Source organism: Megalobrama amblycephala, linkage group LG15, assembly GCF_018812025.1.
Source record: "Megalobrama amblycephala isolate DHTTF-2021 linkage group LG15, ASM1881202v1, whole genome shotgun sequence".
Lineage (NCBI taxonomy): Eukaryota > Metazoa > Chordata > Actinopteri > Cypriniformes > Xenocyprididae > Megalobrama > Megalobrama amblycephala.
Window position 1 is genome coordinate 13,254,097 of NC_063058.1, and position 14,047 is coordinate 13,268,143.

A 14,047-nucleotide genomic window follows, 5' to 3' on the forward strand; every position below is an offset into this window, starting at 1 on the left:
ATATTTTGTTTCGAATCAGTGGTTCGGAGCGTGAATCAAACTGCCAAAGTCACATGATTTCAGTAAACGTGGCTTCGTTACGTCATAAGTGTTTCGAAACTTTTCGAAATTTCAATGGTTCACGTGACTTTGGCAGTTTGATACACGCTCTGAACCACTGATTCGAAACAAAAGATTCATGAAGCAGTGTTTTGAAATCACTAGATACGTCGAATAAAGTTGTTTTTTTTTGTTTTTTTTGGCACACAAAAAGTATTCTTCATAACATTAAGGTTGAACCACTGTAGTCACATGAACTGTTTTAAATACATCTTTAGTAGCTTTCTGGGCATTGAAAGTGTTAATTATCTTGCTGTCAATGATATCAAAAAATGATATCAATTCAACGATAAAAATTCGTCAATGATATCAAAAATATCTTAATTTGTGTTCTGAAGATGAATGAAGGTCTTACAGGTTTGGAACGACATAAGGGTGAGTAATTAATGACAGAATTTTCATTTTTGGGTGAACTCTACGCTTTAATGCCGGTTAAAAGTTTGGAATCATTACGCTTTTTTTGCTTTTTTTAAGTTGTTGAAAGAAGTCTCAGTTACACTTTACATTTATGTTCTGAGTAATAATTAACAACGTATTTAGGGTTAGGATTTGGTTTAGGGTTAGTTGCTTATAATTACTATAAATAACAAAACACATTGTTAAACAAAAACAAGTGGGGATTTGTAACTGTTAAGCAGGTGGACCAAAGCAGCCTTTGCTTTAAATGCAATTTTCAAAGCACACCGCACCTGTGGAAACTTGTTTGTAACCTGTAAAACATCATTCCCTGAGGCATCACACAGTAGATTAACCACTACTGACTGTGATTTGAACCGACTTATGTATTCAGAGCCACTCCTGATACACCTAAAGGGAGCTCAACATCTGTGGTTTCGCGAAACATTAACCAGTCACATTTAAAAGTGTCCTTTTATGCCCATGTCCCTTCTTGTGCTTCCAAGTGTAAGTTAGTAGGGGAGTTTCAAACCAGGATGGTGTTGGTTTGCCCCTGGCAGACATGAAAACGTTTGTTCTGCTGTAAGCCTGAGGGCATTGTTCTCAAATGGGCAGAATAAAAAAAACAATGAAAGCACCCAGAGTCTACACAACTCTGCTCACCAGAAGATTTCGGGTGCACATGAAGTCCATGTGAACCTACGGCTGACGGTGGTTAATGCTTAAAGACCTGGGAAGAAAGGTGAAGTTTCCGAATAGATGGTGTTTATAGAGTAAGATGTTGAGGATTAATTCTGCCAAAAATGAAAATTCATCCTTTTCTCATCCTCATGTCAATCCTAACCATTTAATACTTAAAATACTCAATAGGTTTCATACTCGTGAATGTTTCATAGTTCCTGCTCTGTTCGTAACCAACACTTTGCTTGGTACCACTATGACAAAGTAGATACTGGAACAGCTCACCAATGAGTGTGACTGACTGTTCGCATCACTTCCTTTCCTTGTCATCTCTTGCCAACGTGGGTGCAAAGAGCAAACTGTTAAGGTGACCTTTGCACACACAACCACAATAAAAGCCCACTCAAGCAGCTTCAGGCCTTTGATGATCGATTGTAATCCAGCTTTACCAGATGGATCGCTTACAGTAATATAACACCAACTTCAATGTGAGGCATCTCTTCAGTCAGGACATTGAAATATGAAACACTGTGAGAGCGAGAGAGTCAGAATGCGTATGTGCGACTGATAAAGCTAAGTGAGCCCTGTACTTTCATGAATCATGACAAAATATCTTAAAAATTAAATATTTTAAAGAATGTTTTGATTATAAAATGAAAGTCAACAAGGTCCAAATATTTTGGACAGTGAGTCTATGTTGCCTTGTTTTTACAACACCTGTTAAGTACTCAATGGATGAAATACATTATTATTTTCAATAGTCATAACTGTAGACCATTTTTTTGTTTTCTAAAGGTATACTTGAAAAATTCATGCTAGATTACTGAAAAATAAGCAATTTTTAATTAATTTAATTATTGTTTTATATTCAGATACTCCATTTGTTCATTATTACTTATAATAATTGAAAAATACTTCAAGGCTACTGTTTTAATTTAGTTTGTTGACATTAAAATGTAACTTTTGTAATATTTGTAACAATGTAACAAACAAGCATGTTCAAATACTTAGTTTCTTTGTTAATTATTACTGACTGGATTATTAACTTAAACATTCCTTCAAGTTTTCCAAGTAATTTACAATAATCAAAAAATACTTCAAGGCCACTGTTTAATTTAGTCTGTTAACATTAAAATGTAACTTTTGTAACATTTGTAACAATGTAACAAACAAGCATGTTCAAAAACTTACTTAGTTTCTTTGTTCATTATTACTGACTGGATTATTAACTTAAACATTCCTTTAAGTTTTCCAAGTAATTTACAATAATCGAAAAATACTTCAAGGCCACTGTTTAATTTAGTCTGTTAACATTAAAATGTAACTTTTGTAACATTTGTAACAATGTAACAAACAAGCATGTTCAAAAACTTACTTAGTTTCTTTGTTCATTATTACTGACTGGATTATTAACAAACATTCCTTCAAGTTTTTCCAAGTAATTTACAATAATCAAAAAATACTTCAAGGTCACTGTTTAATTTAGTCTGTTAACATTAAAATGTAACTTTTGTAACATTTGTAACAATGTAACAAACAAGCATGTTCAAAAACTTACTTAGTTTCTTTGTTCATTATTACTGACTGGATTATTAACAAACATTCCTTCAAGTTTTTCCAAGTAATTTACAATAATCGAAAAATACTTCAAGGCCACTGTTTAATTTAGTCTGTAAACATTAAAATGTAACTTTTGTAACATTTGTAACAATGTAACAAACAAGCATGTTCAAAAACTTACTTAGTTTCTTTGTTCATTATTACTGACTGGATTATTAACAAACATTCCTTCAAGTTTTTCCAAGTAATTTACAATAATCGAAAAATACTTCAAGGCCACTGTTTAATTTAGTCTGTTAACATTAAAATGTAACTTTTGTCACATTTGTAACAATGTAACAAACAAGCATGTTCAAAAACTTACTTAGTTTCTTTGTTCATTATTACTGACTGGATTATTAACAAACATTCCTTCAAGTTTTTCCAAGTAATTTACAATAATCGAAAAATACTTCAAGGCCACTGTTTAATTTAGTTTGTTAACATTAAAATGTAACTTTTGTAACATTTGTAACAATGTAACAAACAAGCATGTTCAAAAACTTACTTAGTTTCTTTGTTCATTATTACTGACTGGATTATTAACAAACATTCCTTCAAGTTTTTCCAAGTAATTTACAATAATCGAAAAATATTTCAAGGCCACTGTTTAATTTAGTCTGTTAACATTAAAATGTAACTTTTTGTAACAAACAAGCATGTTCAATAGCATATTAGTTTTTGTTGTGGTTCAAAAATTAGTCAATGCAAATATGATATTTAAAAAAAAAAAAATCATGTCCATTCATAACGCACAAAATGTCATTATTATCTAAGTACGTCACTGTACACTTTCATTGCGCTTGTATCCAAGATTTGAAGAAGGACAAAAATTGCTGTGTGCTAGTTGCTGCTTTATCGATTAACAAAGACAAACCGGCATCCCACAGGTTTGGTAATTCATGCTCAATTTCCCTATTATCTAAAGCCCATGGTAAATATAAAGGAAATTCTAGCATAATCATACTGTGAATCTGCACATTAATGCAGTTTGAATCTATTAAAGTCATTACCCATAATAAAAGGCGGCATGTAACTTATAATGCATTCACTGTCATAAAACAGTCATTCACTAATATAATGTTACTGTAGCTCTTCCTGTTAAATTACATAGTGCTACATGTAATACATGTTTTCATGTTACAAAAGACCAGAAAGGCTTTAGGGTACCTTTTCAGTAAAATGATACTTCAATTACACATCAACGTAATTAACTCTGATTTTATGGCCTTGACAGCCGACATGCTTTACTACAGCCAGATTATGGTGGGAAATGGCTGCTTTCCATTCACAGTCACACACGCACTCGTATCATATGACCTTTCCCAACAGCCCTTTCTGTGCCTGTAACCAACCTGCCACTCTTATCCCACTCCTTCTCAGTTCAGTTGTGTGTATTTCTCACACCCTTTCATTCAGCATTCAGAGGGGTTCTGGTTAGAGGTTGCCCACCGATGCCAAACTGGGATCAGTTCCCTTGGATTCCTAAACATAGCAACCTGAAGCAAAAAACTCATTTGAAATCAGCCCCAAAAGGCTTCCCTTTACAAACATTGTGCTTGGGTGATTCCACTATGCATTACTTTCATGTTCCCAAACTTTTAGTTATTAAACGTATCCGTTTTTTTAAATCACAGTTAAACACTAAAGTGTTTTTTATGTTAAAACATTTTTCCCTATCACAGTTTAATATGCAGAAGTCAACCTTAAAGGGTTAGTTCACCCAAAAATGAAAATACAGTCATTAATTACTCACCCTCATGTCGTTCCACACCCGTAAGACCTTCGTTCATCTTCAGAACACAAATTATGATATTTTTGATAAAATCCAATGGCTCAGTGAGGCCTCTGTTGACAGTAAAATTAATTTACACATTCAAACGCCCAGAAAGCTACTAAAGACATATTTAAAACAGTTCATTTGACTACAGTGGTTCAAACGTAATGTTATGAAGCAACAAAAATACTTTTTGTGCTCCAAAAAAACAAAATAATGATTTTATTCAACAATATCTAGTGATGGGCGATTTCAAAACACTGCTTCATGAAGCTTTACGAATCTTTTTGTTTCGAATCAGTCGTTCGGAGCGTACATCAAACTGCCAAAGTCACGTGAACCATTGAAATTTCAAAATGTTTCGAAATTTCGAAGTTTACTGAAATCACATGACTTTGACAGTTTGATACACGCTCCGAACAACTGATTAGAAACAAAAGATTTGTGAAGCTTCATGAAGCAGTGTTTTGAAATTGCCCATCACTAGATATTGTTGAATACAATCAGTTTTTTTGGAGCACAAAATGTATTCTCGTCGCTTCATAACTTTAAGGTTGAACCACTGTACTCACATGAACTGTTTTAAATATGTCTTTAGTAGCTTTCTGGGCATTAGAAAGTGTTAATTATCTTGCTGTCAATGGAGGCCTCACTGATTTTATCAAAAATATCTTAATTCTGAAGATGAACGAAGGTCTTACAGATGTGGAACGACATGAGGGGGGAGTAATTAATGACTGTATTTTCATTTTTGGGTGAACTAACCCTTTAAGTAAGCCACTGCAGGTTGATTTCCCTGAATAGTACTATAAACAAAGTGGGACTATCAAAACATTGCTCTGTTTGTTTGAAAATCCTGACCAGCCTGACTCAGCAACACTGACTCAACCAATGGCAGTCAGTTCTTTTTTGACCAATGACAGATGGGGGCGTGTTCTGAAACAAATCTGTTTTGGTATCTGTAGTTGGGCAGAAATTACACACTTAGGAGTGAATTTAAATGAATAAAATATTCACTAAAAGTTTAGTTTCAAAGTTTACTTTATGTTTTGTTTTGGTTTAGTTTAGGTTTTTCCCATGTTCACAGAGCATCTAAAAAATGTTTTTTGGTGGCATAACAACAGCATATAGACATGAGCAAATATTGTTCAATTTAAAACATTTAATTATGTTAGATAAAATGACAGCAATCTGTATTATAAAATAACATTTTAAAAGATGATTAAAAATATTGTAATTAACTTCCTGACCTCATAAGCTAACACAAAATCCCACACTGAGCAATGGCTAACTTTAGCACTTCATTTCCATCCTGTTAATTTTTTTGCCACCATGTAAATTGGTTACAATTAATGATGTTTAAGTGCCTGAGCTTGACCAGAGCATTTGTAAGTCTAGTATATGGTTATTGACAAATAAGGTTTTTAAAAGTGTAAAAAAACATAATGGAAATATAATTAATTTTGAAGTTTTATTAAGTGTTAACAATGAGATTATGTGGTTTTTATAATCAATTAAAACACTGCTTTTGTCATTTTTTACAAGATGGACAAAATTTGTCTCCAAAAAAGTCATTTGGTTTAACCAAAATTTCGGTTTTACCGAATGACACTTTTGCTTACACCGAATGAGGATGGCTAACTTGCTAGCTAGCAAAAGGACAATCAAACATTTTATATTTAGTACAAGTTTTTAAAATATTACAACATTTTCCATGTTTTATAGCGGTTGCACCGAATGACCTGATGTTTCGGGACATGCGTTTGAGGAAGTGAAAACATTAATTTTTCAAATAGTTAAGAGAGAGTTAGTTACTGTGTTTCATGACCATGTGGTCCTTTGCAGGTGTCTGAATGATGTCACGTCCTGTCACATGATATTGACCGCATGATGATCCCTTTATATTGGTTACTCCGAATGACATCAATGAAATTCATTTCTCCGGACATTCTTTCTCATAACAAAGCAACGACTTCTACACATAATTTTAACACCATTTTGCACTATCTTGATATTTTAAGATTTATATTTTTAGATATTTTAATCACAAATGAAATGGCTGTATTGGCCTTTGGACGGTTAAACCGAATGACCTTTTGACATTTCAAAATCTTTAAAATACATTTATATGTAGCAAAATATAATTAAAACCTTTTGGATTCAATAAAAGAGATCTAGTTGTACTACCTTACATACTTTGGATGTCATATCTTTGTTTTGTATTATTATTAAGGACTTTGGACAAAAAAAAATAATCCATCATGTCATTGACCCATATGCTTTTATAGCAAGTACATCTATATGAATTACAACCCAAGTGCATTCATTTTAAAAACTTACTGAGTTCAAAAGGTACTGCATAACAGGAATGACCCGCTTGCTACTTCAACACATTCCTTCACACTTGGTTGCTTAAAAAGACCCATGTTCACAGCAACCCATCACATCTTGACCCAGCCCTATGGAGTCTGTAATTGGCAATAAGGTGACCATTGTGAGCCCTCAGGCGAAAATAAACCAGCCTATTTGTGCAAACATGCATTTTCACAGCCAACATCTCTGATTAAAATGTCAGTAACGTCACCCGGCGAGCCCCACAGACTTTTTAATTTCGCTATAGATGGCTTGGTGCGATGCCATGTTATTTTCCAGACATCTTCTTCGTGCTAATACAGGATTTGCACAGCCTTCTCACACTCGAGTGATTCCAATGCTTTTCTCCTTTGCGAGAGGAGTGATTTGGTGGCCCACTCAAAGACTAGAGCGCCCAGACAGAGGCTGATGCTCCTGGGTTATGATTGAGGTCAGTTTGGGGCAGTCAGGGAGAGATGCCAAGCCACACAGAGCTTTTAGCAGCTGTTAATGAGAAAGAGGATCCTATTCTAGAGTGGCGGACATAAAAAAGATGTTGTCAGATGGGCTCTAGGGGTCCGACCCTGTGTTAGTGCACTGCCAATATTAGTGTTCTTAATATAAGCTTTAAGGTTCAGTCACATTAGCGAAATTATGTGGGAGAAAAGGGTCTACTGTTCATTGTCAATAGTATAGTGAGTGCTGGTCACACAGAAGTCATCTTCAAAACAAGCCGCTTTCTGTGGGTCAATGTGTCAAAATCACCAAAACTGAACAACTTTCACCCTCAAACTCCCAATCGCATGGATTTCTACAGAATTCATCTGTGAGAATTCGATGAACAATAGTAAATGTGATTATACCATTTGCGACAGGAAGCTCACGCTCCAGACTGTCGTGAACGCGTGAACTGCATAGCCAGCAATGACATTTCCTCTCTCAAGATCCATTAATGTACTAAAAACATATTTAAATCAGTTCATGTGAGTACAGTGGCTCAATATTAATATTATTAAGCGACGCTAATATTTTTGGTGCGCCAAAAAAACAAAATAACGACTTATTTAGTGATGGCCGATTTCAAAACACTGCTTCAGGAAGCTTCGGAGCATAATGAATCAGCGTGTCGAATCAGTGGTTTGGAGCGCCAAAGTCACGTGATTTCAGCAGTTTGGCGGTTTGACGCAATCCGAATCATGATTGACTCAAAAGATTCATAACACTCCGAATCTTCCTGAATCAGTGTTTTGAAATCGGCCATCACTAAATAAGTTGTTATTTTGTTTTTTTGCCGCACCAAAAATATTCTCGTCGCTTTATAATATTAATATTGAACCACTGTACACAAATGAAGATATTTTTAATGAAATCCAAAAGCTCTCTGACTCCTCAATAGACAGCAATTTAATTACCCAGAAAGGTAGTAAAGACATCGTTAAAATAGTCCATATGACTACAGTTCAACCTTAATTTTAGAAGTGACGAGAAAACAGTTTGCCAGACCGCCTTCCGTATTCAAAATTCTGTATTCATAAGTTAAATAAGAAAGGTGGTCTGGAGGAAGCTAGATAATTTACTTCATAACTTGTTAAATATGGATATTTTTTCTTACACAAACACATTTGTGAGAGATCTCGGATTTCATCAAAAATATCTTAAATTGTATTCCGAAGATGAACTTACGGGTCTTACGGGTGTGGGACGACATGAGGGTGAGTAATTAATGACAGAAATTTATTTTTGGTGAACTAACCCTTTAAAGCTGCAAGAAGCGCCCAACATTCCACATTTAATTTTTTCCGTTAAATAAGTGCATCATCCATGTATTTGAAGTGCACTTCTTATAGTTGGAATTTTCAGTGTGAACACACTTCTTGCACTATTTATACTACAAAATATAGCATATGAGCATAAGTATGCGAATTTAGACGCACCTTATCAACAATTAACACTGTTCTTTGGAAAATGGAAAAGTCTCTTTCTCAGCACTAGTATCACAGAAATTACACACTTTTCCTTAAAAAATGAAAAGCTTTTCCCACAGTATGTGGGAAGAGTTGTGACACTGATAACCCACGCTTCATTAACAAACAAGTCAAGTTCTTTAATATAAGACAAACAGGTTTTTTCTGTTTGTTTGGTTCACTGCCTACATGTTTATTATAAAAAATCCAGTTGCCATACCACTACCAATATATAATGACTTAATGAGCGGTTTTCATGAGCAAGTATGTGTTTGAATTTGAGGTAAAAGATTCTCACAAGCACATGGCTCGAGCAAACGGGTCATTGACGAATAAGGTTTTTAAAAATGTGAGAGAAAAAAAAACTATAAAGAGATATAATTCACTTTGAAGTTTTATTAAGCGTTAACAATGAGATTATGTGGGTTTTATAATCAATTAACACTGTTTTTGTCATTTTTTACAAGATGCACAAAAATTTGTCACCAAAAAAGTCATTCGGTTTAACCAAAATTTCAGTTTTACCGAATGACACTTTTGGTTACACCAAATGACAATATTTTCAAACAATGCTAACAAGCTGATATGTAGCTAGCTAGCAAGAGGACAATCAAACATTTTATATTTAGTACAAGTTTTTTAAATATTACAACATTTTCCATGTTTTATAGCGGTTGCACCGAATGACCTGATGTTTCGGGACATGCGTATGAGCAAGAAAAAACATGAATTTTTCAAATAGTTAAAAGAGAGTTAGTTACTTTGCTTCATGATCATGTGGTCGTTTGCAGGTGTCTAAATGATGTCACATCCTGTCACATGATATTGATCACATGACTTGATCCAAAATTGTCCTTTTATATTAGTTACTCCAAATGACATCAATGAAATTCATTTTTCCGGAAATTCTTTCTCATAACAAAGCGACGATTTCTACACATCATTTTAATAGAATTTTGCACTATGTTGATATATGATGTTATAAAATCATGCCAGAATTAAAAATACATACATTTATTACATTTTAAAATAATTTAATTACAAATGAAATGGACGGTTAAACCAAATGACCTTTTGACAATTCAAAACTAGATCTAGTTGTACTACCTTACATACTTTGGATGTCATATCTTTGTTTTTTATTATTATTAAAGCCTTTTGACAATAAAATGACCCGTTATGTCTTTGAGCCAAACACACTTTACACTTAACCATAGAGCTGAGAACCATAATTTTAGCACTCTCTAATAAAACCAATATAATGCAACCTTAATTTAATTCAAAATACAATATTTTAACTTTCCTTTAAAATGCAAGGCATACAAACTATTAAAATGCCAATTTTCATCTGCCAACTATTAAATGTGCTGGACTCTGATGTACTGTCAGTATCAGTGCTGGTGCCCTAGTTGTTAATTAAAGTTAATAACAAAATTGATAATTCAGCAGTTCCTTTATTCATCCTGCTCTTATTCTCATCCGCAGCTTCATTTCTTTTATTCTTCATAACAAGAATATTCAAAAAGCCCCTCAGAAAGAAAATTATATCAGCAATAAACTCACTTCACACATTAAATTACCCTAAAACATTTCACATCTTACCTTTCCCATAGTTGAAGTGGAGTTTGATGGATTTGCCCTGGTTGATGTGCAGGTACGTAAACCACACGGCAAAAGTAAGCAGCACCAGCAGTAGCAGAAGTTTGAACTGCTTTCGTATTTTCTTCACAGGGAATCGCAGCATTTTCGCAGCTGCAGCATCATCAGCAGCAGCAGCAGCAAAAAGAGAGTGTCAGCTGCTCCTCAGTCTGGCGCTTCACAGACAGACTCCTGATGTCACAATGTCATATTTGCAGCAGCCTCAGATCTATTTTGCATCTAAATTTCTGATATCACAATGTCATATTTGCATCAGCAGCAGAATAAAAGTCCGAGCCGCTCAAATTCGTGACAATGTCATATTTCTCCAAAAAGCAGCAGAATCAGTCTTAGCTGCTACTTTGTTTGCAGCATCTGATCACAAAGTCATATTTACAATCGGTGTCAGTCGCTTGGCACATTTCAAAAAAAAAAAAAGATTCCTGATGTCACAATGTCATAATACAGCAGCAGAAAAATGCTGCTTCTCAGTTTGGCGCGTTTTAAACACTGAATTACTGACAGTATAGTTACTTGAGTCTTATAGGAGCATCAATAACAAGACTGCAGCTGCTCCGGAAATCTTCATTTAAGTCCCATTTAGTTTTAAAAATAGGTAAAAATGGAGAATAGTCCAGGAAAATTTTTTTTTTTTTTTTTTTTTTTTTTGTAGGCGTATAGGCAAAGAAAAGAGCAGAGGGCTGTTAATCTTGTGAAAGCCGCTCTGACAGCAGTCCAGCCACTCCAGAAAGGATCATCCTCTGGATTTAAAGCTTTCGCTCAAATGACCAGCCTAACTTTTTAACACTACGTTTTCGCATTTATTTAACAAAAAACAACACAGTCTAACTGCAGAACCCTCAGTTGCAAAGTCGCCCCTTGCTAGGATGAGGTGCAAAATGCATTTTAGATTTGTTTGGATACCTCAAACAGCCATGATAACAATAAACCATTCTTATAAACCTGTAACTTAGCCATATCAATTAACAAACACGATAAACTTAGCCATATCAATTAACAAACGCGATATTTAGCATGAATTTTCCTATACACTGGAAAGAACTGTTGGTTTAACTTAAAAAAGTAAGTTGCCTGGTTGCCTTTTTTAAGTTCACTGAAATTAAAAATTTGAGTTAATACAAGAAACAGAAACTCAAAATATTATGTTATCTTGTTAAGTTGATTTGACAAAAGATTGTGTCACAAAAAATAATTATATACAGTGCTTACATCTTTGATTTAACTCGTAACAATAATTTAATTTATACTTTTCTTTATGAATAATTATCTTCAAAGTGGTCAATTATGTGCAATGAACTTATCACTGCACAGTATAAGTGATTTTAGCACCACTTTGAATTGACTTCAGAATTAAGGCAGCAATTTTTTACAGTATATATCTAGATAATTAAAAATAAACAATGCATAAGACACTTGATGTAAGCAACAATTTCTAATTAAATACGAGCAGATGTATTGATTTAGTATGCAACAGTAAATTTGAACATCACGCGACTGCTACCTTATCCCACTGCGATAGGAAAAAAAACACTGAAATTAAATAAATGCTGCTTTATAATCAGATATTATGTCGCGGAGCTTAAACACTAATAACCATGAGTGAAGAATCCCTTTTATAGGTGATGCGTTCATGCACCTGCTATCCATCCAAGTCCACGCGCAACTTATTGGCTCTTTCAAAAAATTTTAAATCAAAACGCGTGCACCTAAACGTCACGTCCCGCGTTAACAGACAATCCGTTTGCATAAAAACAATAACAATGGTCTATTGGCGTCCGTAAGCTCCAATACCGCTAGCTGCATCTGACATTTTGATTCCACTAGTGCGTTTCGCAAAACAAACGCTTTGTTTCATCGATGTGATGAGATGCGTCAGTCTCTGCGCGCGGATCCAGTCCGTGTGGATGCTGTCAGGATAAACTATTTAGCAATGAGTCTCATAAATCCCACAAGCTCCGCTTCCAGTCCTGCGATGTGATCGACTCTCGATCCCCGCGTTCAACTGAGCATCCATGACTCTGCCGGGGAGCGACATTACGAATCCTACTATTGTACTGGCTGAGCTTATGAATTATTAAACAGGGCATGTTGACGTTACATGGAGCATCTTATCGTTGTGTTGATTAATATTCATAAGCTAAGGATTATCAGTCAGGCTTACTGGCCGAACGTTCTATTTACGTAATTAATATTCATGAGCTCAACCGTCACCATAGTACTATTCGGGTATTCGCTGCTGGGCAACCGAACTTGGGTGGAGCCGTTATGGGCAGTACCCGTGTCCAACCATCGGCGGAGTTCCAGCGGAATACATTATTATTGGAACAGCTCCAGTGACGAAACGCATAAATTAATCGTTTGCTGTGGTGATCTCACCTTGTTTATTTGATGTTTTCATTATTTGGCTGACTAAAATGAGAAATTTCTCATGTGAGATGTAATGTGTTATTCAGAAAGGTGCTTTTTAAATAAGATAAATGAAAAAAATCATTTAATTTATATTTAATTTACTGTTTTTCATATGATTTATTTAGAAAAATGTTTTTTTTAATAATGATAAATTATTTACTCAAATTAAATATTTGACTTTTATTTATATTATTTATTTATTGTTTGTTTGCCTGACTTATATTTAGAAGGGTGCATTATTAATAAATGATAATTGAATAACATGATCTCAAATGAATGTTTGTCTTATAGAATATTTATTTATTGTATACATTTTAAATATTGTAAAAAATAATCAACATTTTGAATTTAGTTTTTGACATTTTACTAGGGTCATGAACTGCATTTTTTTTATTATTATTATTATTATTATTATTATTATATTATAGTGTTTCCTGAGGTGCACTTATATGATTTTTACATCAAAAATTGTCATAATTTTGAAATAAAAGGCCATTTTCTACCTTGATTTTAGCCCTCTTGAGTTGATCGCTCTGTTTGAAGGGGCGTGTCTGCTGTGAGACTTCAATGTAAACACCCACTGCTGTGATTGGCTAACATGTTTCATATGAAATTATTACATGTGGAACTCTATTGAAATTTTTTACTACGTTTTTACTATGCTATCACAGCTGTCGAGATTAACTAATCGTGAAAATGTTGATTAGAGCATTTTATACTACTGGGCTGTTGAATATTCAAATCTGACTGGTTGACAAACATTCTAAGGTGCGATTATGTTCAGGGAAACGCACGGCTAAAGTAGTTCCAGGCAGGAATTGTCCGGCTGCATTACAGTTCCATATCACTTCGCCAAATGATTTCAGTTATTTCAAAAGGTCCTTACAGCCTACAACAGCAAAGGAAACAAAATCCACAATGACACAGACCAAGCAAATAAATATAGTAAACAATAAGATAAAACGATAAATTATTGTCATGGTTTTTGCCATAAAATACGTTTAATTGACCCTTCACCGGGAGTTTGATTGACAAGCGATCTAACCAATCAGAACGCCAAATCTGCCATTTTGTCCGACAAAGCAGTCAGGAGTTAGAAGATTAACCTCGG

General features: G+C 34.3%; 1 protein-coding gene across 1 annotated transcript in view; it reads right to left on the reverse strand.

The window, feature by feature from the left end:
• Positions 1–12,974, reverse strand: part of b4galnt4a (beta-1,4-N-acetyl-galactosaminyl transferase 4a) — a 211,140-nt gene extending 198,166 nt beyond the window's left edge. Inside the window, exon 1 of the mRNA XM_048158247.1 lies at positions 10,471–12,974. Within this exon, the coding sequence (XP_048014204.1) occupies positions 10,471–10,612 (142 nt within the window). The 5' untranslated portion in view covers positions 10,613–12,974. The remainder of the gene's footprint in view (positions 1–10,470) is intronic.
• Between the last annotated feature and the right edge of the window lie 1,073 nt (positions 12,975–14,047).